The sequence below is a fragment of the Hyla sarda genome, chromosome 7, assembly GCF_029499605.1.
Source record: "Hyla sarda isolate aHylSar1 chromosome 7, aHylSar1.hap1, whole genome shotgun sequence".
Classification (NCBI taxonomy): Eukaryota; Metazoa; Chordata; class Amphibia; order Anura; family Hylidae; genus Hyla; species Hyla sarda.
This window is the reverse complement of record NC_079195.1, coordinates 192,325,873-192,352,086: the sequence shown is the minus strand read 5'-3', so window position 1 is coordinate 192,352,086 and position 26,214 is coordinate 192,325,873. Positions and strand designations below refer to the sequence as shown.

At 44.4% G+C, this 26,214-nt stretch overlaps 1 protein-coding gene across 1 annotated transcript in view; it reads right to left on the bottom strand.

The window, feature by feature from the left end:
- Positions 1 to 4,072: 4,072 nt before the first annotated feature.
- Positions 4,073 to 26,214, bottom strand: part of XPR1 (xenotropic and polytropic retrovirus receptor 1) — a 149,924-nt gene continuing 127,782 nt past the window's right edge. Inside the window, exons 5-15 of the mRNA XM_056531952.1 lie at positions 25,528 to 25,677; positions 24,458 to 24,541; positions 20,119 to 20,200; positions 19,839 to 20,026; positions 18,415 to 18,594; positions 16,370 to 16,532; positions 15,267 to 15,461; positions 9,590 to 9,756; positions 9,086 to 9,225; positions 7,538 to 7,759; positions 4,073 to 6,984 (exon numbers count right to left, since the gene is read on the bottom strand). Of these exons, the coding sequence (XP_056387927.1) occupies positions 6,924 to 6,984; positions 7,538 to 7,759; positions 9,086 to 9,225; positions 9,590 to 9,756; positions 15,267 to 15,461; positions 16,370 to 16,532; positions 18,415 to 18,594; positions 19,839 to 20,026; positions 20,119 to 20,200; positions 24,458 to 24,541; positions 25,528 to 25,677 (1,632 nt within the window). The 3' untranslated portion in view covers positions 4,073 to 6,923. The remainder of the gene's footprint in view (positions 6,985 to 7,537; positions 7,760 to 9,085; positions 9,226 to 9,589; positions 9,757 to 15,266; positions 15,462 to 16,369; positions 16,533 to 18,414; positions 18,595 to 19,838; positions 20,027 to 20,118; positions 20,201 to 24,457; positions 24,542 to 25,527; positions 25,678 to 26,214) is intronic.

Sequence of the window (26,214 nt, the reverse complement as noted above, 5' to 3'; positions counted from 1 at the left end):
TCCAGCAGCATGAAGTTTAGGGCATGGAAGCAGATGATAAAATGGGTATTTTGTTAAGCTAGTAGCACTGTAAATCACTGTGAAACATCCATGACCAGCCTTTATAACCTGTGGGAAGAAAAGGATTCATGGGATTGCTCCTTTCAACTAAAACCAATTACACTTGATAACAGACTGCTAATGTCATTATCAAAGCTGTTCAAAAATCTCAAAGCTGTCACTTTTCTGCCTGACTAGGCCAATAAATATGCAGATTACACCAATTTTCATAAAGGCTCGCAAAACACAGACATGTTCTGGCCAAACCCATCAATATTGGAGGTACTGGCCAACCAGCTAATGTGCATGGGGGTGGCAGTAGCAACACTTACCTAACCCCGGTCCCCTGTAGTCCAGTTTAGTCTGCTTACGGTCCTTCGCTGCTCTTGTTCTGTCCGCTTCCTAGACCAGAACTTAGCGCAGGACCTGTCAATCATTGTGCTGCAGTGGTGCCCATCTCAGGCAGTGATTGGCTAAGCAAGCAGAAAACAGGAGCAGTGAAAGAGTGGAAGCAGATTAAATGGAAGCTGGGAAGGACAGGAGGTAGGCAAGTATAGCTTTATCAATTTTTTTTCTATGGCCCCAGCAATATGCACATAATCCTTTAAGTAATTATGCAAGGTGGACATGACCATAATGATCACAGATGCAATGACCAGCCTTCCCTTAGACTCTAGTTTTGCAAACTGTTATAAATGGAAGCATATGGAATACTGTACATCCCATGTTTCAGGACATTACTCACAGCATTCTTATTTTGAGCTTTTAGTAGATCCAGTAGAGTATAATTATTTCCTTGGAGGTAGTTCAGGGTAATTTATCCAAGTAAGATGTACTGTGCTTGTGTGCTTTAGGTCCAAAATTGTGCTAAATTTTTTTTTTATGTATTTATAGCACTCTGAACTTTAATGTTTTTTGTAAGGCTCCAGTCACACATGATGGAAATGCTGTGATTTTTCAACTGGAGAAAATCTGCAACAGCAGATCTGCACCAAATAGTGCAGAATCTGTTGCGGATTTGCCGCTAAATACAAGAGCAGGGACTCCAGTTCATTCCCGCAGTACAGAAGAGAGTGGAAAAGTACACAATACTGTATACATTGCTGCTGCTAACTTTACATTTACAGTCCGCACAAAGTCTTAAGTCTTCTGGTAAACAGAAAATGTATTTCAAATCTGCACCAAAATCTGAGAAACAGATAAATTCAATGCAGTTCAGACACAACAACAGACATGTTACTACACATGGTTGAGATTTACAAAATCTCATCCATTATGATGATGCTGTAAATTCTGCACATTTTCCACACAAAAATATAGTGCAGAAAACTTGCAGCATTTCCAACACATGTGGCCATAGCCTTACATAACTTAAACTCCTAAGCATCTCTTCAAAAAATGCCACAGTGATAGATGATAAAATTCAGGCTGCCTGCGTTTAGCTCAAGGGGAAGATTACTGCATACAGATACAGTACAATGACAGGGGAACTCAGTATAAAATAGGTCTGAGTCACCTTCCCCGAATGGCGACTACAATTAGGCAAACCATAGTTTAATAAAAGCACTGTAGGCAAAGCAGCAGAGGATTTTGAGCTCTGTAAATGTATAGAGTTTTGATCCTCATAAAGTTACAGCACAGAATTTTGGACCTCCTCTGAGTGATGTCAGGGCCCGGAGTGTCAAACAATTGGCTGAGGGGCAGTGTTACACTCTGGGCCCTGATGTCACTCCGATTTCTGAGCTGAGGAGGAGCGCAGCTTCGGACCGGAGAGGGTCCCCATAGCCACCACTGGAGCAGAGGAGGTAAGTAAAAAGTTGTTTAAAAAACTAAATAAAAAATGCTGTTAACTGCTGAAAAAATAAACTTGCGCTGGATAACCCCTTTAAGCACATTTGTTATGTCAGAAGTATTGATCAGTGTTGGTCTGGGTGCTGTGATCCCGCCAATTGCTAAAACAAGGGAGCATAAACTCTCAGCTGAGTGTTGCACCTATTCATTTCCACTTCGATCTACAGGGTGGGCCAATAATACATGGATACACCTTAATAAAATGGGAATGGTTGGTGATATTAACTTCCTGTTTGTGGCACATTAGTATATGTGAGGGGGGAAACTTTTCAAGATGGGTGGTGACCATGGAGGCCATTTTGAAGTCGGCCATTTTGAATCCAACTTTAGTTTTTTCAATAGGAAGAGGGTCATGTGACATCAAACTTATTGGGAATTTCACAAGAAAAACAATGATGTGATTGGTTTTAACGTAACTTTATTCTTTCATGAGTTACTTACAAGTTTTTGACCACTTATAAAATGTGTTCAATGTGCTGCCCATTGTGTTGGATGGTCAATGCAGCCCTCTTCTCCCACTCTTCACACACTGATAGCAACACCGCAGGAGAAATGCTATCAAAGGCTTCCAGTATCCGTATACACTGCTATATACTACTATATACACCGCAGGAGAAATGCTAGCACAGGCTTCCAGTATCTGTATACACTGCTATATACTACTATATACACCGCAGGAGAAATGCTAGCACAGACTTCCAGTATCCGTATACACTGCAATATACTACTATATACACCACAGGAGAAATGCTAGCACAGGCTTCCAGTATCCGTAGTTTCAGGTGCTGCACATCTCGTATCTTCACAGCATAGACAATTGTCTAAGGGAATCAAATCGGGAGACCTTGGGGCCATTCAACTGGCCCACAACAACCAATCCACATTCCAGGAAACTGTTCATCTAGGAATGCTCGGACCTGACACCCATAATGTGGTGGTCACCATCTTGCTGGAAAAACTCAGGGAATGTGCCAGCTTCAGTGCATAAAGAGGGAAACACATCATCATGTAGCAGTTTCACATATCCAGTGGCCTTGAGGTTTCCATTGATGAAGAATGGTCCAACTATCTTTGTACCCCATATACCACACCATACCATCAATTTTTGTGTTCCAACACTCTTGTAGGGATCTATCCAATGTGGGTTAGTGTCAGACCAATAGCGGTGGTTTTGTTTGTTAACTTCACCATTCACATAAAAGTTTGCCTCATCACTGAACAAAATCTTCTGCGTAAACTGAGGGTCCTGTTCCAATTTTTGTTTTGCCCATTCTGCAGCACCTGAAACTACAGATACTGGAAGCCTGTGCTAGCATTTCTCCTGCGGTGTATATAGTAGTATATAGCAGTGTATACGGATACTGGAAGCCTGTGCTAGCATTTCTCCTGCGGTGTATATAGTAGTATATAGCAGTGTATACGGATACTGGAAGCCTGTGCTAGCATTTCTCCTGCGGTGTATATAGTAGTATATAGCAGTGTAGACGGATACTGGAAGCCTGTGCTAGCATTTCTCCTGCGGTGTATATAGTAGTATATAGCAGTGTATACGGATACTGGAAGCCTGTGCTAGCATTTCTCCCGTGGTGTTGCTATCAGTGTGTGAAGAGTGGGAGAAGAGGGTTGCATTGACAATCCAACACAATGGGCAGCACATTGAACACATGTTATAAGTGGTCAGAAACTTGTAAATAACTCATGAAAGAATAAAGTTACGTTAAAACCAAGCACATCATTGTTTTTCATGTGAAATTCCCAATATGTTTGATACGTCACATGACCCTCTTCCTATTGAAAAAAACAAAAATTGGAATCAAAATGGCCGCCATGGTCACCACCCATCTTGAAAAGTTTCCCCCCTCACATATACTAATGTGCCACAAACAGGAAGTTAATATCACCAACCATTCCCATTTTATTAAGGTGTATCCATATAAATGGCCCACCTTGTACTTCTCTCTTCTCAGAGAGCACCGCAATGTGTACATTTACAGATGAACTATAATATTTCTATAAATCCGTATGTTTCATGCATGAATGACTGGTTGGAGTAGAAGCACCAAGATCACCTACAAATCAAAACTTCTGACATGTTACTATGAAGCGTCAGAAATTATAAAATGCTTTAATGGGTAAATATCTATAAGACATAGTAAGAGCAGCTTAATGATGGGGGTTGATATAGGGTGTAAGAGGTATGTTTTAATTTTACAGCACATTGTGAAAAGTTGACAATAAAGCTTCAACTTTCAACAAACCTTACTTCAAATTACTTGATACCTTAATACCAAACTCATTGAAAAATTAAACCAGACAACAGTCATTTCTTTTTTTCTTTTAGCAAAAAGACAGAAAAGAAAAAAAAAAAAAAAACAGAACAAACACAAAGCCACATAATTTTTTTTATACAATCTACAAACCAGAAGCACTTTGTGCCAAATGTTCCTACTGACCATAAACTACTCCACAGTATTTAAAAAAAAAGTACTCTTAATATCCATCAAAGGGAACAAAAATCTATCAGCACAGCCACAGAGAAGAGCAAGCAAGGATTGTCCCCTGTTCTTCATTTTCATAGAGAGCAGGGTGGCAGAAGGGAAAGGGTTGGGGAGGCATGGTGTGGAAAGAAGAAAGGTGGGGAAAAACGCAGGTGGAAGAAAAATAAGATCAAAGGAGATGTAGGGTGCAGGGACACGACACAGGAATGCACCAGAAAGAACAAGTCACAGTGCTGATACTGAAGACATCTAGCAGGAAGAAAGCTTCACAGTGGGGACAGAGAGCTGGAGAGGGGAGCAGGGAGGGACGGAGTGTGCTTTAATTCCCCTTTATTCCCTGGCATTCCACATTCCTCTTCCAGACACGATTCCCTTGCTGCACGGACTTACATCACATCTTACACGAGAAGAACACACTGGTTACATCACAGCTACCAAGCTTGAGCATGGCCTGTGCCTGAGTCAGGGAGGGAACTCCTGTTCTAGTTGATCATAGGAGCAGTAGTCCGTTCTCTCTCCGGATGTGTGCAGAACAGAGTGGGCCAGTCCTGTTGCAAATCACGAAGCTTATCCACAATGCACCACCAAGGACCACGGTAAACATCACAAAGGCGCAGCCTGATGTTGTAGTGGTAAGGTAGCTATCTTTCAATTGGCTATGCATCCAGGTATTCCTCCACTTCTAGCAGTATTTTCCAAGTAAACAGTAGTTATATTTTAGGGAATGTTACCACAAAGCCTAAGAAGGCAATGTTATTATACACTATATAAATCTGGCAGTAATATTAGGACTTCAGATCCTTGCATAAAACAACAAACCACGTGGCTGCCATGTAATACAGTTGATTCTTCTATTGTCCTGGGCAAGGAGTAAAGTTATATACTCAGCACAGACGAATTTGTTACGTAGGTAATTGTGATTCTTTTGAATGGATAGTTTCCACATTAAACAGTCGTAAACAAGCAGGGCTGCTAAGGGCAGCGGTGCCCTCTCCCTACACTCAGCGGCTGAGCTCCTTTCTTAAAAACACAAATTATTCCCTCCGTGACCCGGAAGGAACAAACAAAGCATGCGTACGAACAAGAGAAGCCAAGCTGAACAGCAATGCACATATACAGCTACAGCAAGACAAAGCAGCGGTCACAACCCTCAGTATCTCTTAGCACTGCTTCCCCCACATGTTCCCTTAGCTAAAGAAGAGGAGGGAGAAGTGCTTAGAGAAGCAGACTCTTGTAGAGGTAAATTGTCACCAAGCAGAGGTCTAGTTCAAAAAGATTGTCCTTGCACTAACTGGAGAAAGCATACGGGTATGAGAGGAGGCAGCATTGTCGCACTTCAGAACCTGTCTCATGGAGAAGGTGAGAATGAACTCTTCAAAGCAAAGCACTTGTTTCTAAAAAGCATGCATTGTATACTGTGCTGCCCCCTTCCAAAATAACTGCATTGTGCATCCACTGCAGTGCTGGATAAGGAGGGGATGGGGTTTAAGACTGGTTTCCTATTGTCAGCCCTTGTGGGGAGGTCTGCTGGCAAATGTGGGTAGAACCCAGAAGGCAGCAATGAAATAGTTGATAGCAGTATGAGCCTGCACTTACAGAAGTCACACAGAATACTTGAGACATGTTTTTCGTTTGCATACGACATATGCGTCACTTGTCTGGCAGTAAGATAGAATATATAGCTTAAAACCACTCTGCTCTAAGGGGCCTGTAATTCATTCCCCCTGTGGCTCTAGTTACTCAGCAGCAAAAGAGTTAGGCACACTTCCCTAAGTGCAGGCTGTCGAGGCTATGAAAAGGAGTGCTCAGCTCTTACAAAGAGCAGAATACAGGCCCCTTGGCAGGACTGGCTTCTGTTGGACACGGAGGTGGCTGCACCACTAGGATTGCATGAAGGATCCAAACATGTCCAGCAAAAAAGATCAGTGAATGGAAATAGATAGCAACGAAAACAAAACTTTGGTTTAAAACAATGGACTGATGATAGTTTAAATGAAGAGAGTTAATATCTCTAAGTTCTGTCACTCCCCCAGCCCCTTTTCTTTGGGACCCCTTCCAGCACTGCTGGGGGGGTGGGAACACAAAATATCAATGAGTGCAAACAAACATGAGAGGGTAAATGGAGGAAGGGACAGTGTGGAGGAGTATGTAAGACAAAGATGATCAGGCTGTGACTAGAACAACAATCCCAGCACAGGATGCTGTATGTGGCACCACAGCAAAATAAACAATATCAAGTCTTTTGTAGTCAGGCAAGCAATAAGATTGAAGACTTGGTGGAGAGGCTTGTTCTGATCACCCACCAACCCTTGACAGTCCTTTCCAGCTTGGTAAAGAAAGGGCAGTCCTTGGCTTCTTTTGTTACCTCTCTCCATGAATTGTGGTGGGACCAAAATGGGTTAAGTGGGCGTGCAGGAGGCCAGCCCCGTAACGATGGGGTGCTGTAAGAGAGGATAAAAAGAAGCCAGATAGATAGACAGGGGGATGAATGCCTGTAAGATGGTTGGAGCGTGGAATCTGAAAGCAGTAATTGCTTCATGTGTTGGCTTCATCATCGGTGTCCTCAATCAGTATCTTGGCATCTCGGGCCTTACTCCTACAGGACACAAAAAATAAAAATGTTATATCGCTTCATCCACCTGCCCTTGTGAAAAATCTGTACTCCAATAAAGATATGAAAAGACATTCTATGGTGGCACAATAACACAGGGCCCAAATCACTATACTGTATATACAAGTAATCCGATGAAAGATTGTCACATTGCGTTAGGCTCGGTTCACATTGAGAAATCTGCGGCAAAAAATATTCCGGTTGGGAGATTTTGAGTGCGGCTGGTGCTGACTGAATCAGTCGGCACTAGGATCGTGGGGACATTGCTGTCTCTATAGACTGTAATGTATTCCAAAGAAAGAATGAACAAGATCATTATTTTGGCGGATCAATTTTCGTCGTATGCACTGTGCAGCGCAATGACATTGACAAGAATGCACTGCAATTTCAAAACCTTTACTCTGGTATCACCGAGCATCACTACTGCTGTCACCATACACACTACACTGACAGATCCTAAGTAGCACTGTGCTAGATAACCCCTACAATGTGTAAGATTGCCTGGGTATAGGATATCTGTGATATTTGTTTCACTCACTGAGAGGACAGGCGAGGTCTGCGCAAGGATATGCTCAGGCTCCGTTTCCACGTCTTGCTCTTGACTCTGTTCTTGACACCATCCTCTTGATCCATCATCTGCTCCAGCAGTGTTTGGTCATCGGCATTCATAGGGGCCACGGAAATATCTCGTACGGCTCGGAATTCACCACAGTTATTCAGATGCTCATTCTCCAGTCGAAAGAAGTTCCACACAAAGCGGCTGGGATTCAAAGAAAGGAAGGAGAGGCTCATAGAAGGTCATAGAACATGCAAGATCAGAAAGTATACCCATTGGGTATACACCAGGAATAAACGCTTCCTTGGAGAGTTGAAGGTCTAAAAATGCTAAACTTTATTTTAGTTTTCTAGTGTGTAATACACCATGGTACTATGGTGTCTGCTTGATCGAGCAGGCAAACTACAAAGAAAAAAGAAAAAAAAGGAGGGCATCATGAGCTACTGTCAAGGATTGGAGATAGCTCTGATCCCCTTTACATGCCAACAGCTGCTCCATACTACAGTGACCCCTCGACCTACGATGGCCCCGACATACGATAATTTCAACATACGATGGCCTCTCAGAGGCCATCACATGTTGAAGGCAGCATCAACATACGATGCTTTTGTATGTCGGGGCCATCGCATAAACGGCTATCCGGCAGCGCAGACTGCTTCAGCTGCCACCGGATAGCCATTTATGGTGCCCCGTGTGGTCCGCTGACGATCACTTACCTGTCCTCGGGGCTCCGGACAGTCTTCTTCGGGATCCCCTGCATCGCCGGCGCGCTCCATCGTCGTCATCACGTCGCTGCGCACGCCGTCCCGTCATCCAATAGGAGCGGCATGCGTAGCGACGTGATGGCGGCGACGGAGAGCAAGGATGCCGGGGAAGCAGAAGCCTTACCGGAGCTTCGGGGATACCCTGGGGGCGCGGCGACAGCGATGGAAGGCGACATCCAGGGCAGCGGTGACGGTCCGGAGCGGCGGGGACAGGTGAGTACAACTTCCTATACCAGTGGTCTTCAACCTGCGGACCTCCAGATGTTGCAAAACTACAACACCCAGCATGCCCGGACAGCCAACGGCTGTCCGGGCATGCTGGGTGTTGTAGTTTTGCAACATCTGGAGGTCTGCAGGTTGTAGACCACTGTCCTATACTTTACATTGCACGGAACGATCAACATACGATGGTTTCAACAAACGATGGTCCATTTGGAACGGATTACCATCGTATGTTGAGGGACCACTGTACCTTGCTCAATACTCCTCTACTAAAGGGCAGTAAAGGGGTCTCAGCAATGAAAAATGTTTTACCAAAGCCTTGGATAGGTGATAAATGTAATTTGTGTGGGGGAAAAAAAAAGTTACTCAAGGCCCCAGCAGTGTTAATCCACCTATTGGTCTGCAATATGACGTTAGAACTACAGCTATCTGAGTGGACACAATAAAGGAACAGAATATGCACCTTTATGTTCTACTTGTCCACAATGCTATGATACCAGATAACCTAACATGCCACATAAAAAATGGTCAGTTGTGTTCTTACCGGAAGACTTCCAGAGGAGCAAGGACGGTGGATATAATATCGGAAGCATTGTTGTGAAGGTTTAACTGTGTGAGAGAGATCTGTATGGTCCAAGCAAAACGTAGGATAACATCTTGAATGATAGCACAGTAGTAGTAAGCCTGTGAAAAACAGTCATCATTAGAGATGAGCGAACTTACAATAAATTCGATTAGTCACGAACTTCTCGACTCGGCAGTTGATGTCTTTTCCTGCATAAATTAGTTCAGCTTTCAGGTGCTCCGGTGGGCTGGAAAAGGTGGATACAGTCCTAGGAGACTCTTTCCTAGGACTGTATCCACCTTTTCCAGCCCACCGGAGCACCTGAATGCTGAACTAATTTACGCAGGATAAATCATCAACTGCCGAGCCGAGAAGTTCGTGACGAATTGAATTTATTGTAAGTTCGCTCATCTCTAGTCATCATGACTAAAGGATCAGATGGAAAGCAGTGGACAAGGAAAAGTGATATTACGAAGCTCTTACCTTCTGTGGGTACACAATCTCTTCTCGCAGGAAAGTGTTCTCCCCTGCATTGCGGTCAAACAGGCCCCAATCCATTTTCAGATCCCATATTAGAGTGTAACAAGAACTGATGAAATAGCTGATGATCCACAGGTAGAAAAACACCTGAGCGTCCGAGTGATTCTGATCTGAGGAAACAATACATTACAGTTCCTATTATATGCCTATAATAGTGATATTTCTGTACGAATAAAAAGCCAATATTAGAATCTCTCTGAAGCTTACTATTGTTACCTTTAGAGATGAGCGAACTTACAGTAAATTCCATTCGTCACAAACTTCTTGGCTCAGCAGTTGATGACTTATCCTGCATAAATTAGTTCAGCTTTCCGGTGCTCCGGTGGGCTGGAAAAGGTGGATACAGTCCTAGGAAAGAGTCTCCTAGGACTGTATCCACCTTTTCCAGCCCACGGGAGCACCTGAAAGCTGCACTAATTTATGCAGAAAAAGTCATCAACTGCCGAGCCGAGAAGTTCGTGACGAATCAAAATTACTGTAAGTTCGCTCATCTCTAGTTACCTTCATAGAGGTTACATTATGAATCATTTTTATAAAAAACATTCTGAAATGTTATTAAATAGAAGCAATCATTTTTGCTTCCACATATCCCCCTTAGTCCTGCTGGGGTGGGCTCTGAACAGAGCGAGTCTTCTTCCTCCTCTGGCAGCTATCAATATAGTCTCATTTAACCTGCAAAGAGAGTCTCCTGCCATGATACCGCCTGGAGGCATACCTGTAAGTCCAGGCGTCTGCTGAAGTCATATCTGTGTGCTGTACAGTGATCCCTCAACTTACAATGGGCTCAACATACAATAGTTTCAACATACAATGGTCTTTTCTGGACCATTGTAACTTGAAACCAGACTCAACATCTGCAAAACGTGTCATTGGCTGGAAGAACCGACCAATCAGAATGGATATTTCACTGGTAAAACCCCTGTATTCCTAAAGTGCAGGCACTGACTGGAGTCTGGTAGCGCCTCCTACAGTACAGGGAGGTATTACATGTTCTGTACTCTTTACCTGTGCCAGGGTTAGCTGCTCCTTTGGACATCAGGTGAGGGCGGCTCCATGTTACTTTTTTTTTTAGGACATTGCATGTTCTGTACAGGACCCTGAAGAAGCTCCTGTCCTCTACATAGACCAGTGCTTCCAAAAGAGGGTGCCTCCAGCTGTTGCTAAACTACAACTCCCAGCATGCCCGGACAGCCGAAGGCTGTCCGGGCATGCTGGGAGTTGTAGTTTTGCAACAGCTGAAGGCCCCCTGGTTGGGAAACACTGAAATAGACAGTGATTTACAGCTCCCAGCAGATCTTTCTTACTTTTATATGGAAGGATTTGCTTTATCTGTATAAGTTATCTACTTATTTATCTTTAATCCTCACTTTTTCCTATTTTTGGATGACATTTTGGTGGCTTCAGAACCAATTACCAGGTTTCCATAGAGTTATGGTCTCAACATACGATGGTCTCAACATACAATGGTCGTCCTGGAACCGATTAAACGATTAATATTGTAACTTGAGGGACCACTGTCCTTGTGTCATGGAATAAAAAAAAACTTGTTTTAATGCTATACATTGGTTGAACTGTTAAAATAAGTAGGGATTGTTAAAAGTGGAGAACCCCTTTAACTGCAAACATAGTTAACGTTTTATGATCTATGATAAAAAAGATATTTTATGGTTTCATAACCTCTTTACCTACTTTGCATGCATTTTATTTTTCATAATTTTTCAGAAGGTGGTTTTAGTTGGTAGTCCCTGAACTTTACAAAATTCTATAGGGAAAAGGTTACGCTAAAATTTCTCAAGGTAATTCTCATGTTACCACTCAATTGTTATTTGGTCACTAGAGGGCAGTACAATACAAAATGTTGTCAAATTTATATAAATATCATTGTCCCTACAGACCCTAATTACTTATACATTTACCACAGTCAGTATATACAGACAGCAATGGGCATGAGGGTAATCTTATGTGCCGTGATCTGTAGTTTTTATCAGAACCATTTATTATCAGAACTTTTATTAGGAAAGGGGCTTATTCACATATATACGCACTTTTTAAAATATTTTATTCACTATTTTTCAGTCTTCATAGGGACTTATATATGGTGACTTGGTTGGAAAACACTGAACAGCGCTGTGTTACTGGGGGGGGGGTTCCGCTTCTCCAGTTTATGTGCTGCATTTTATTTACTCTAATTTATGTGTCAGAAAATACTGGAAGTTGCATTTAGTTACTAGATAACTACAACACCCAGCATGCCCTGATACAGCCTATGGTTGTGTGGGTGTTGCAGCATGTTGCACTATATAGTATTACAGTTAAGGTTATTGTGTAACATGCTGGGAGTTGTAGTTTTGGTTTGTGTCAGCTGCAGAGCCATAGGATGTGTCAAGGAATACTGGGAATTACAGTTAGTAACTACAACACCCAGCATGCCCTGATGCAGCCTATAGCTCTGCAGCTGACCTGAACCAAAACTACAACTCCCAGCATGTTACACTTTATAGTTCTACAGTTTAGGTTATGGTCCAACATGCTGGGAGTTGTAGTTTTGGTTTGGGCGTGTTTGCATGCATCCGTGGGGCTCTTGGTCGTCAGGTGAGTATGAAGGGGGGTGAGATTCTGATGGTGCAATTCAGTGCGGGGGGCCAGAAGCCACTAAAAATAAATAAATAAAATTTGCACAACTGGCAGCAGCACTTGTCAGTCCGCCCCTGTACAAAAGATACATGCATACACATAACATGCATACACAGGCCACTGCCCCCTATATTATACAGTACATACATACATCATACATAGACACATCATACATACATACATGCACTGGCCACTGCCCCCTATATTATACAGTACAAACATACATCATACATACATACGCTGGCCACTGCCCCCTATATTATACAGTACATACATACATCATACATATACCCGCTGCTGCCCCCCATCATACATTACACACATACACACATCATACATACACAGACATCATACACACATCATACATACACAGACACCATACACACATCATACATACACAGATCTCATACACACATCATACATACACAGACATCATACATACACCATACATACACAGACATCATACATACACAGACATCATACATACACAGACATCATACATACACCATACATACACAGACATCATACATACACAGACATCATACACACATCATATATACAGACATCATACACACATCACACATACACTCACACCATACATATACACCATACACATGCACACATCATACATACACCCACCGCTGATACACCCCCCCCCCCTAATTATACATTATATACATATACAAACACCCTTCCCGCCGCCTGCATGCTCGGCCTCCTCACCTGAGCTTCACCCCCCCGCTCTACATTATACAAGATGCAGGGGGAGAGCGAGGACGAACACAGCTAGGTACACAGCTCCATCCCCCGCACACAGCCCCATCCCCTCCCCCTGCTCTGTTTCCACAGGACCTAATCCACATCGGAGAGGCTGCAAGTTTGCACGGAGAAAACACAGAGCAGGGGGGGGGGGGGGGAGGAGAGGACGTCCGTGCACGGGGCTGGGGGAGGATTTCTGTGTGTGAAGGAGGACAGACTGCACTGCACGGGGCTGGTTCGGAAATCTCACCTCACACCGGCACCTCAGGGGCTAAGAGCAGACTTGGGCGGGCGCAGCGCACATCTGCTCCCAGCTATAATAACGAAGACAGGCAGAAACGCCGGCCGGCCGGTGTTAGGTGCAGACTTGCATCGGCTCCTGCGCCTTACACCGGCATTACAGAACAATAAGGGGGAAAGTCAGTCTGTCCCTGCCCGATACAGGGCTAAATCTATGAACAATTCACCTGCCCGGCGCCCAAAACTACTTGTCCCGGGCGTCGGGCGATAGGATTTCCACATCCCTGCAGTGTTACCAGGTCTTCCTACCTAAACCTTGTAGGAGAGGAAAAGCAACAATGACGTTCTTGTCCTCATATTCCAAACTCCAATACAGTCTTCAGGTGAGGCTGAGCTGTGATGAAGGGGATGGGGGGGGATTGTCACAAGCTGCACCAATATATTAAAAGGGGTACTCCACTGGCCAGTGTTAGGAATTAAATGTTCCGAATGCTGTTTTTGCACTGCGAGGGTCGGCCACGCCCCCTCGTGATGTCACAGCCACGCCACCTCGATTCAAGTCTATGGGAGACCTCCCATAGACTTGCATTGAGGGGGCGTGGCTGTGACGTCACGAGGGGCGTGACCAACCCCCGCAGTGCGAAAACAGCGTTCACAATATTTAGTTCCTAACGCTGGTCAGTGGAGTACCCCTTTAACCCGGAGATGCAGAGATTGTAGAGTCATGTGAGGGTTGAGCTGTGATGAAGAGATTGTAGTTGAAGGACCTGTGATGTGGGTGTATTGAGCAAAAACGGTGTACGGGATATAAGAGAGTTTGGCTTGTTGAGAAGTGTGGCTTGCAAGCTGAACAGACACACATCAAAAGATGCAGAGCGGAGCTTGTGAAGAAGGGTACCCAAAGTCCCATATACTTGCATGGGACTTCAGACAAAAACCCTGACCCAGGCAAATGAGGGTGGGTTAGGGTTAATTAACTAAACTACATGTGTAGTTGAGACAAAAGTAACAGGTGTACCAAGTGTCATCAAAATATCTTCAGCCGTTTGGAAGCAATGCTGGAACATACACACATACATATACACACATTGATTTTTATACAGAGAATAAAGCATTGAACCCATCACAATTGTTTTCACCAAATATATTTCTGCATGTGCTATTTCCAGATGTTGGAAACAACCTAAGTAATCCATATACACAAAGAAACCCCAACAAGCTCAGAAATTAAGTTATGTGTAATAATGTGAAATGACACAGAGAAAAAATAACACAGGAAGAAAGGGATGTGCAGAAAGGCATGGAAAGCCAAGGAAATATCTGAAATCTATCAGTAATTAAAAAGTAATCAAGCCCCTTGTCCGTGCAAATTATCATCAACTGATGGCTACTAAAAAAAAAGGTCTAATTAACGAGGGATCACACAAGACACATCTCATGATGGGTAAAAGCAAAGAGATTTCTCAAGAACTTCGCAACCTACATATCAAAACATAACCGTGGCGTTGGTTACAGGCACATTTCTAAGCTTCTGAATGTTCTAGTGATCACTGTTGGGGCCATTATATGGAAGTGGAAAACCAATCATTTCACCATAAATTTTCCCCGACCAGGTGCCAGATTAATGAAAAGAACAATGAGAAGAATTGTCCAAGAGCCAAAGACACTTGTGGAGAGCTTCAAAAAGACCTGGAATTAGCAGGTAATTAGTGACAAAAATGGTGCCATGTTCAATACTTCTTTCCCCTCTGTATAAATAGATAAATATGATATAACCTACACAGCATATCATAAGAATTATCCATTACAAGCATTGCATTCTTCCATCAATACCAAAAAGTTATAGGATGACTACCACAGTCTTCCTCTTTTCCCCACTGCCTAGTTAGATCTGCTTGGGCCAAAAGGCAGAACCTAAGCAGCTGTTTAAAAAGGTCTTCGTACTTTATCTGCCTGTGTCTACTACAAAAGGAATAAGGTCCGTTACCTTTGTGCGTTTGGTAGAGAGCAGCAAACGTCACCATGAAGAAGGTAGTGGAATATTTTCCCGCATTCACCAGATGGGGAAACGCTCTCTTGGTATCTCTGTATCGGCGCAGACACTGGATGAAGCGCAGCCAGGCTGGGATACACTGAACCACAGCACGAACTCCATATGAATAGGTGTTACACTTTCCGGTGGCTGCAAATAAGAAGTAGGAAAAAATAAAATACGAATAAAAAATACTCAACCTGCAAAGGAGAAGAAATAAAAGCACAACTGTCATGATTTTATAGCCCCCCAGACTACTACAATGTTATTACAGATGTCCATAACGTGAGTGTAACCATACCTTTATGGCTTTTCCTCCTTCTTTTTGTAACTTATAAAATACATTTATCCAGCGGTCAGGCACAGTCGGATAGGCGTTGCTTGGGGTTCGCAAAGCCCTGCCGCCGCCACGCTACCTCTCCTTTCAGCGCTGGGACCGCTGTGTAGTAAGACGCAGCGCATGCGGCCCTCCCTTCCTCTAGTACTGCACCTGCGCAGTGAGCGCATAGGCAGCGGGAGTGAGCACTCGCTCTGTCAATGCAGGGCGGTGGCGCACGCGCACGTCAGGAGGAGCACATGCGCTGTGGATGTGCTGTGTCTTACTAGGAGGATGGCGTAGTGGTAGGGGGGCTTTGCAAACCCCAAGCCATGCCTATCTGACTGTGCCTGACCGCTGGGTAAATGTATTTTATAAGTTACAAAAGAAGGAGGAAAAGAGATAACGGTACGGTTACACTCACATTATGGACATTTGTAACAACATTGTAGTAGTCTGGGGGGCAAAAAACTCATGACAGTTGCGCTTAAAAGTGAAGTCCACAGTAACCATTTTATGAATTTTGTGCTGCGTTACATTCCAGGACTTCAGGGAATATAATAAACTTAGAATCCCGGGGGGCACAACAATCTCCACTGATGTCACTGATCTGACATGTATCTGTAGATGTATTTATAGCAACACTTAGATGACTCTTAGGAGATTCTCTCCCCACCGGAAACCCCCATAATGTATTCTCACAATATTAAATTAAAATAAATAAATGTCCGCTTTGCTTTACCGCCAGTGATGAGTCCCTGTGGACTATCCCATTCCAGTTCAAAGCTGTAGAAGCAGATCATAAACTCCAGGTCCATGAGGATCACAGCCAGACTATTGAGCTGATCAGCAAGCCAGAAATCAGCAAAGCCCACTTTGTGGAAAGGAGCAGTGAACACTCGGAACTAGGTGGGAAAAAAAAAAAAGGTCAACTTTCTTATTGTAATAAGCTGATCAAGAGAATAATAAATAGAACAAAAATAAGCCAGGGTTGTAAGGAGACCCATCATCTCACAGAACAGAAAAATTAAACAAGCTGCTGGCTGGGCCAATACAATGACTGACAGGATGTCTATAGTAAATGTGAGAATGCAGCCCTCCTTAAAGTGGTTATGCAAAGATTAAAAGTTGTCCTGTATTGACAGGATAGGAGGTAACTTGTTGATCAATGGGGAAGGTCTGACCTATGAGACTCTCACCGATAACGAGAACTGAGGCCCCTTGTCCCCAGAGGAAAAGGACTCCCACTTATCAGCTAGTTACCACTTATCCCTTTAAAGCAGTGTTTCCCAACCAGGGTGCCGCCAGCTGGAGTCACTCTGGTTGGAAAACACTGCTTTAAAGGGATATTCCAGTCTCAAATAGTTATAACAGAGCCACAGCACATGCCTGATAGGTGCAGGTCCCCCCTCTAGTCCCAGTCATGGGACTGGGATTCTGAGTCTGACCTAATGCCGCTGTAATTGCCCACTGGCCCCTGGTATTGCCCGGACGGCACAGGTTGGTTTAGCGGAGGGATCGACCGATATTGATTTTTCAGGGCCAATACCGATAATCTGTGAACTTTCAGGCCGATAGCAGGTAACTTATACTGATATTCCGGTATAAGTTATCGGCTATTTATCACCCCCCACACACACCCAGAAGTCGCTGCAGATCAATGATTTGAAGCGGGCGCTTTAAATCAATGAACTGCAGCGGCTTTTGGGGGGCCAGAGACCGCTGCCGCCGCCTGCTTCTTTCCCGCTGCCTGTCCTGGGGTCATCCTGAGTCCAACCACCACCGCCGATCCCCCCCCCCCCCCCCCCCCCCCGCCTATCCTCGGGCCAGTGATAGCCGCCGCCTGCTTCTCTCCCCCTGGCGGTCCTGAGTCCAACCACTGCCGCTTCTCCATTGCCTCCCCCATCTCTGGTTTTATAATGAACTGTTCCCGGGGTCCGTGCTACTTTTGGCTCCGGCGGCGTCCTGAGCTGTCACTGTGCGCACTGACTGTGACATCGCGTTGAGGACGTCACTCGTCATTGCGCAGCGCACAGCAATAGCGCAGGAAGTAGCGCGCACCCCGGGAACAGGTAATTATAAAACCGGGGATGGGGGAGGCAATGAGGCAGAGGCAGTCTCTGGCCCGGGGGGCGGGGCATTATTGGCAAGGTAATTGCCGATACCGATAATGTCCAAAATCGTCAATATCGTCCAAACCGATAATCGGTCGATCCCTAGTTTAGTGTTAGGTCCTGTGTCAATTGAGAAACCTTGGCGTTGGTGTGCGGGCTCCGGTATATCCTTCATATAAGGATATACTGGCTAATGTCTCAATTTTAACATAATTTTGAGGGTTAGTCATATGTTACTTTCTACATCTACCACAGTAGTGCACCTAAATTTAGGGTAAAAAAAAATCTAAGATGTTTTATGCCGTTTCCATTACTTCTATAAAGATTATAAACCCAGCAGCCTGCAAGAATCAATCAATATTGATGTATTAGTGGAATTATGGCAGGCACCACCACCATCCTAACTGGCCAACCATGGCCCACAGTCTGGTGAACACCATAGGGTTTAAAATCTCCATTTTACGGGTAAGTCTATTCACCCACTGCTCGGCTGTATGTGAAGCTCAGATAAATAATAGACTAAATCAGAGTAGCATGCATGGATACTACAAAGAGAGGCTTACCGACAGCAAACTGCATGTAGGGATAGAGGTAAATATACAATAAGCTGCCGTATCTCAAAAAAAGAAGAGAAAGTGGAGACAGTGGTCAAACGTGGGGAACCATAACTTACCAATAATTTAAGAAGCCAAAAGCGAGACTTGTAGTAGAAGGTTTTCGTGGGATTAATAAGGAAGAGTAGCATGAAGCCGTACAGAACCAACGGATTCACCTGCATTGGCAAAAGGATATGATGTCCAAAGACACAGGCAAAAAGGCTGAGGCACCACAGCATCCCAAGGAACCCTGCAAGCTGAAGGAAATAATTTATAGTCAGGGCTCAGGGTATGAAGTTTGTGTGACATCATGTCATGTATTTAACATTACACAAGAAGACATTGCTAGGGCTTAAAGTGTCACCACAATCATGCTCTGGTGACAGGATATCTGTTTAAAGGGGTACTCCGCTGCTCAGTGTTTGGAACAAACTGTTCCGAACGCTGGAGCCGGGAGCTTGTGACGGCATAGTTCCAAACGTTGAGCAGCGGAGTACACCTTTAAACAGATATCGTGTCACCAGAGTATGAGGGTGCAGGGCTATGCCGTCACGAGCTCTCGGCACTGGCTCCAGCGTTTGGAACAGTTTGTTCCAAATGCTGAGCAGCGGAGTACACCTTTAATCCCCCTGCAACTTTGTAGTCCAAGGCAGTCAGGATACAGATTGGCCTGAAGTCCCATAAATTCCGTAGACAGGCGACTAAGTGTTGGAATATTTAAACAGATATCCTGCTGCTGGAGTGGGATTGTGGTCAAGCTTTAACCCCTTAACGATGCAAAGGATAGGGGATAAGATGCCTGATCGCGGGAGTCCCGCCACTGGGGACCCCCGGGATCTTGCACACGGCACCCCGTTTGTAATCAGTCCCCGGAGTGTGTTCGCTCCGGGTTTGATTACCGGCGACCACAGGGCGGGCGGCATGTGAGGTCATGCCTCCACCCCCGTGTGACATCACGCTCCGCCCTTCAATGCAAGCCTACGGTAGGGGGCGTGAGGGGCGTAGCGTGACGTCACACGCCGCCCGCCCTGTGGTCGCCGGTTATCAGACCCGGAGCGAACACACTCCGGGGACTGATTACAAACGGGGTGCCGTGTGCAAGATCCCGGGGGTCCCCAGCAGCGGGACTCCCGCGATCAGGCATCTTATCCCCTATCCTTTGGATAGGGGATAAGATGTCTAAGCACCGGAGAACCCCTTTAAATAACTCAAGGTTCCCTGATGAAACACCTTTTTACAAGTATGCCCTCCCATTTACCTTTTCTTAATATGCCCTCCCATTCCCAAGATATGATGGTTTATAGTTTGTATGACAATTAGAGAACCAGTCAGATGGATGTGAACTTCACTTTAATAATGTATGCAGGGAAAAAAATTTGTAGAAAAAAAAATTATTTTTATTTATTATTAGTTTTATTGTACATGGATGTTCGATTTTGTAAGCGTTTAATGTAATGACCGGAATAGGAAAGCACAAAATAGAGCCTGTATCTTTACGAACCTCGAAAAGATGCTGATGTGAGAGGTTGTTACGTGGGTTTAGCTCAAATATGAGCACGTGGTTGACCCCAGCTTGTCTCCAGCCATATGTATTGATGCCAAGGAGAAAAAGGAACTCCACTAGTAGAAAGCCACCCCTGTATATCCTCACCAAGGGCCACACATCATTGATTTTATAGCTCGTATAGCCTGGAAAAAGAGAAATTCAACTTTTAATCTGACAGTTCTAAATATCCACCAATTAATGTATATAATATACATATGTAGTAAAGGACACTTACCTGTATAAATGACTGCACAGTTCAAGACAATAAATATACCACAATAAAGTCCCACTCTGAATGTTGTCCAGGCTGGAGCAGGCTGTGGGAATGAAGAGACAATATTCAGGGGTCATCTCAACATAAGAAAACTTCAGAAAGTTACAATTCAGGGGGTTCTTTGCTTTGGACAATCTCCACTATTTAGAAGGACACAATGACGATGAACAGATTATAACGTGTCCTCCTGCTGAGACCACCAGTGATCTGGCAATGAGTGTTCCATTTCCAAGAAGCTCCACCATTAAGGAAATTTAGGGTAAGTATCATTTTAAAAACGTCTAACATGGAACTGACATGTCAGACGTTTAGATAGATGGGGTGAGAGTTATAAGACTTTCTATTAAGCCATACCCTGCATGTGAGTTTCAGCAATGGGTTCTCAGCATGCGGACCTTCACAAACACAGAAAATTCATCAGGAATGAGAGCACCCGGCACAATGAACGTAAAGTGGGCAGCCATGAATACACTGTATGCAGGGCTTTTCACATACATTTGCTCCTAGCATTAAAAGTCAGGCACAAGAGGATGGAGGAAGCCCCCTCCCCCTTTTCTATGTATCCATAATTTCCTAAAACAGAGTTCCAAATTTTGCTTTACAAAAATGGACAGTCCTTTAAAAAGAACCTGTCATCAGATCATACCATGTATAATGCTTGGCAATGTGTTATATATAGCAAAATCTTCCCGAGGAGACGTCCCTTCCGGCAAGGGTGGTGAGGACATGAAGTTTGGAAGTGTCCCTGGCTGGCCCTGTAGTAGTTCCCGTGGCAGGGAGCTATACTCACCTAGTCCCACCCCCGCAGTGTAATTGACAGCCCTAGTCACTGCTTTGCTCCATAAGCAGACGGAGCAGAGCGATGCTGCGTGCTGTACCTGGGCTGTCAATCATGCTGAGAAGGCGTGATTACAGCTGGAGTAGGTAAATATAGCTCCTTGCTCAGTGGACTACTTACAACGCTGGTGGGGACACTTTCAAACTGTACATCCTCAGCATCCTTGCTGGTAGAAACATCTCCCAGGGATGGTGAGAAAGAAGATGTTGACATATATAATGCGTTACAATGTGTTATGATAAAATGTGATGACAGGTTCACTTTAATGGGAATCCAAGCTGCAGATTTTCTGCTGCAAAAATTTGCAGTATTTCACGGAACAACACTAACCAAATACACTGAAGATAATCACTGCACTCATCTGCCACATTTGACCCCCCCTAGGCTATGTGCCGGGATGGCTGCTGATAGATATCAGAAGTCATCCCGTTCCGATCATTGTCCCGTAGGAGGCAGTGACCGGAATTCCCACAAGCGTACAGGTCCGCCCTTGGTCCTTAAGTACCAGGGAGCAAGGGCGTACCTGTATGCCCTTCGTCCCCAACAGGTTAAAGAGGGTGTTTCCAATAAGGGCTAAATGCTAGGAAATTGTTCAAATTCAATTCATTAATTTATAAGCAAGGATGAACCAGCACTTATAAAGACTATAAAGATTGTAAAAATGTATCATATTCAAGTAGCAAAAATGATTTGTATTATAATGGAGTATACATTTACAGAATTCCACTGGGAAATATATTACAATATGATTTATTAATATGGTTGACTGCTCAGTGTAAAGTTAGAATTTGTTGGCTTTAAGTAAATTCATTTATATTAATGTTGTATTCACACAACACTTATATCACAGTTTTGCCAAGATTGTTGAATGTTTTTTTATGGATATGCCAAATATTTTTATGAATATTACAAATATTTCATTGTAATTACCGTATATACTCGAGTATAAGCCGAGTTTTTCAGCACGATTTTCCGTGCTGAAAACACCCCCCTCGGCTTATACTCGAGTGAACTCTCCACCCGCAGTGGTCTTCAACCTGCGGACCTCCAGAGGTTTCAAAACTACAACTCCCAGCAAGCCCGGGCAGCCATCGGCTGTCCGGGCTTGCTGGGAGTTGTAGTTTTGAAACCTCCGGAGGTCCGCAGGTTGAAGACCACTGCGGCCTTCGACATCATCCAGCCCCCTCTCACCCCCCTTTAGTTCTGTACAGTACTCACCTCCGCTCGGCGCTGGTCCGGTTCTGCAGGGCTGTCCGGTGAGGAGGTGGTCCGGTGGGATAGTGGTTCCGGGCTGCTATCTTCACCGGGGGCGCCTCTTCTCCGCGCTTCGGGCCCGGCCTCAGAATAGTCACGTTGCCTTGACAACGACGCAGAGGTGCGTTCATTGCCAACGTACTTCTGCGTCGTTGTCAAGGCAACGCCTCTATTCCGGGCCGGAAGCGCGGAGAAGAGGCGCCCCCGGTGAAGATAGCAGCCCGGAACTACTATCCCACCGGACCACCTCCTCACCGGACAGCCCTGCAGAACCGGACCAGCGCCGAGCGGAGGCGAGTACTCAGAACTAAAGGGGGTGAGAGGGGGGCTGGATGATGTTGAAGGCCGCAGTGGTCTTCAACCTGCGGACCTCCGGAGGTTTCAAAACTACAACTCCCAGCAAGCTCGGACCGCCGATGGCTGCCCGGGCTTGCTGGGAGTTGTAGTTTTGAAACCTCTGGAGGTCCGCAGGTTGAAGACCACTGAGGGCGGATGATGAGAAGAGGATGATGAAGGGGGTGGGGGGTGGGATGATGACAAGAGGATGATGAAGGGGGGGGGGTGGGATGATGAAGGGGGGGGTGGGTATGATGAAGGGGGGTGTGTGGGATGATGACAAGGGGATAATGAAGGGGGGATGTGTGGGATGATGACAAGGGGATAATGAAGGGGGGATGTGTGGGATGATGACAAGGGGATGATGAAGGGGGGATGTGTGGGATGATGACAAGGGGATGATGACAGGTGATGATGATGAGGGTCTGGATGATGACAGGCGGTGATGATGATGAAGATGTTAATGACGGGTCTGGATGATGACAGGGGGATGATGTATTTCCCACCCTAGGCTTATACTCGAGTCAATAACTTTTCCTGGGATTTTGGGTTGAAATTAGGGGTCTCGGCTTATACTCGAGTATATACGGTACACAATGCACATCCCAAAAAAATATATATAAAAAAAATGTCTGCAAGAAAGATAACCCATTATGCAACTCATCTAGTCACAAACCCTTTAGACTCTTAGGATCCCTTATAGACAAACTTTCTAAACTATTTCCTATCATCAGGCAATGATCAATATGGATGTTAGAAAAGATTGGTGGCCATAGGCAATAAAGACTGTTTTTCTACACTCATGACAAGGATCCCTTTGCATCCTGAGTAGCTGCTTCATGCACTCACTATGGGACTATCGGAGATAGCAGGGAGCAGTGCTCTACTCTATCAGTTCCATAGCAAGTAAATGAAATGACAAATGCACAAGCTTGACCACTACTCCCTTCACTTAGGGGACAAGGGACCCCAGTTCTTGATCCAATACTGATCACTTATTACGTAGATAAGGTGATAAGTTATAATTTTGGAATAACCACTTTAAAGGGTTTTATAACCTTTTATTATACAATAAGGTAAGCCACAAGGTAAAGGAAAGGGAACCTGTTATCTACTTTTTGCTGGCCCCTCTGAGATGCTGATTGAAGGGTGTCTGATGTACAGTATACATTATTACAGTGTCATTTGGCCAAAAGTACTTATTGGTTGCAGGGTTCTGTGCACACTGTAAGCCTGGAGTCTGGCATATTGGTGAACTGCAGGTTTTCCCAGCCCCCTGTCACTGACTGACAGATTTCCTCTAAAACTGTGTGTACAGAAAAATCTGTCAATCATTGAAATGCAGGTAGGTTGTGCCCACAGGTCTTTACCATTTCAGACTCTAGGCTCACAGCATGCTCAGATAACATGTAACCTATATGTCTACCACAACCACCTGTAGCTCAGTATGAAGTAAATGAGATTCTCTTTTAGCATTTGGGTAATATAAATATAAAATAAGTAATTCACAGTGATACACTAACCATTATTCTCAATCATAATATAAAATGGATGAAAAATCAAATGTCAGACCATCTTAATGCACGGTGATTTGGAAGGAGAGTCATCAAAACTTGTGCAGAGGAAAAGTTGACCAGCTGCCCATAGCAACCAATCAGATCACTTATTTAATTTTTTTTTTTTTTTTTTTTTTTTTTAAAAGACCTCTGAAAAATAAAAGAAGCAATCTGATTGGTTGCTATGGGACACTGGTAAACTTTTCCTCTACACAAGTCTTGATGGATCTCCCCCTATGTCTTCAAAAATCTAGACATCTGCCTACTTGAGGAGATGATGTGCAGGAAAACAAGCCTTTTGATGACATTCACTTACTTGGGCAGCTCCAAGTGGTGGGACGCGCAGACGTTTCATAGCTTTCTGTCTATCTCCATCTTCTAGCTCGTTGGTCACTACAGCCTGGGAAGAAAAAGTACATAAACATTTAAGAGAAGCTAAACAGCTGCCAAATTTGTGGCAAAGTGTACAAGTGTTAACTGCAGATTTCTGCATTTGTGCTGCAAAGAGTAATGCAAATAATCTGCTGTAAAAATCAGCAACATGTCCTTAACTCCACGCAGATTTCTTCCAGCTAAGTGTGGATGGGGATTTGACTACATTCACCATATTTATTGTACTGTAAATTGTTACACGCATCCTGAAAGGCAAAGTTTTACATCACCAGAACACAATACTAACACAATATGGAATCACATACAAAAATTTTGTGGGGAAATTAAATTCATCCACATAGATTGCAGTGATGTGCTACTTCCTTTTCCTTGTGGGGCAAAATATACAACTACACTTAAGATCAATACTGGGAGGAAAAGAAGATGATTTAGATAGACCTCTATATCTTCATCTTTAAAGGGGTACTCCGCACCCCTAGACATCTTATCCCCTAAGGATAGGGGATAAGATGTCAGATCGCCGGGGTCACGCTGCTGGGGACCCCCGGGATCTCAGCTGCAGCCCCCACCTGTACGGCTTCCACCTCACACCGGCAACGCTGGAGGCTTCTGATCCCGACCACAATGGCGGAAGAGCGTGACGTCACGACTCGGCCCCATGTGACATCACGCTCCACCCCCTCAATGCAAGTCTATGGGGGGGGGGGGGGCGTGACAGACCTCCCATAGACTTGCATTGAGGGGGCGGGGCGTGATGTCACATGGGGCAGAGTCATGACGTCACGCTCTTCCACCATTGTGGTCGGGATCCAAAGCCTCCAGCGTTGCCGGTGTGAGGTGGAAGCCATACAGGTGGGTGTTGCAGCAGAGATTCCAGGGGTCCCCGACATCTTATCCCCTATCCTTTGGATAGGGGATAAGATGTCTAGGGGTGCAGAATACCCTTTAAGCTTGTTCAGTAGCTAATGAACAGAAAGACACTTCAGAAAATACCTCGGTTTCGGAAATCAACTGATTGATCTTTTTGCAGGTGTAGAATGGCGCCACCTCCACATGAGCCACTCTCCAGTCTGCACCACGACCGGTGTCCAGGATCTTGTCATGTTTCTTGAGGATTTTGCGGAACCCTGTAAAGTTGAGATTCTAGAAGTAAAGGAAGAAAATAAGTGGTAAAGATTATTGAGCAGAGGTTATGTTATTTCTCGTCTGTTACATTTTATGTTTCCACAGATTTTATCTCGCAGCAACAATAGTGCAGTCAGCAGCCCAATTCAATATTATTATATATATATATATATACACACACACACACACACACACACACACAGGAGACCATCAATCTTGCCACCTGTCTGAAAATTGCTATAGTATTGCTGCTCTATTAAAGGGCTATTATAATTTAAAAAACTTTTGAAATGTTGCCCAGACACGTAAAAAGTTTTGATAGTGTCAGGTCTCAGTCCTTAGACCTACTGCGATCACTAGTTATATGCTGGGGACATGTGTGTGCGACTCCTCAGCTGGCAGTCAGATCTGATTTTTTCACTGCATAGACTTCTATAGCGAAAAGGTAGGATCTGATTGACAGTCGGAGTGAGGCACACGCTGCTGCCAAATTCTGCATCTTATTATACATTTTTTTTAAATATATTTAAAGGAGGTGGTGTCAATGTAAACGCC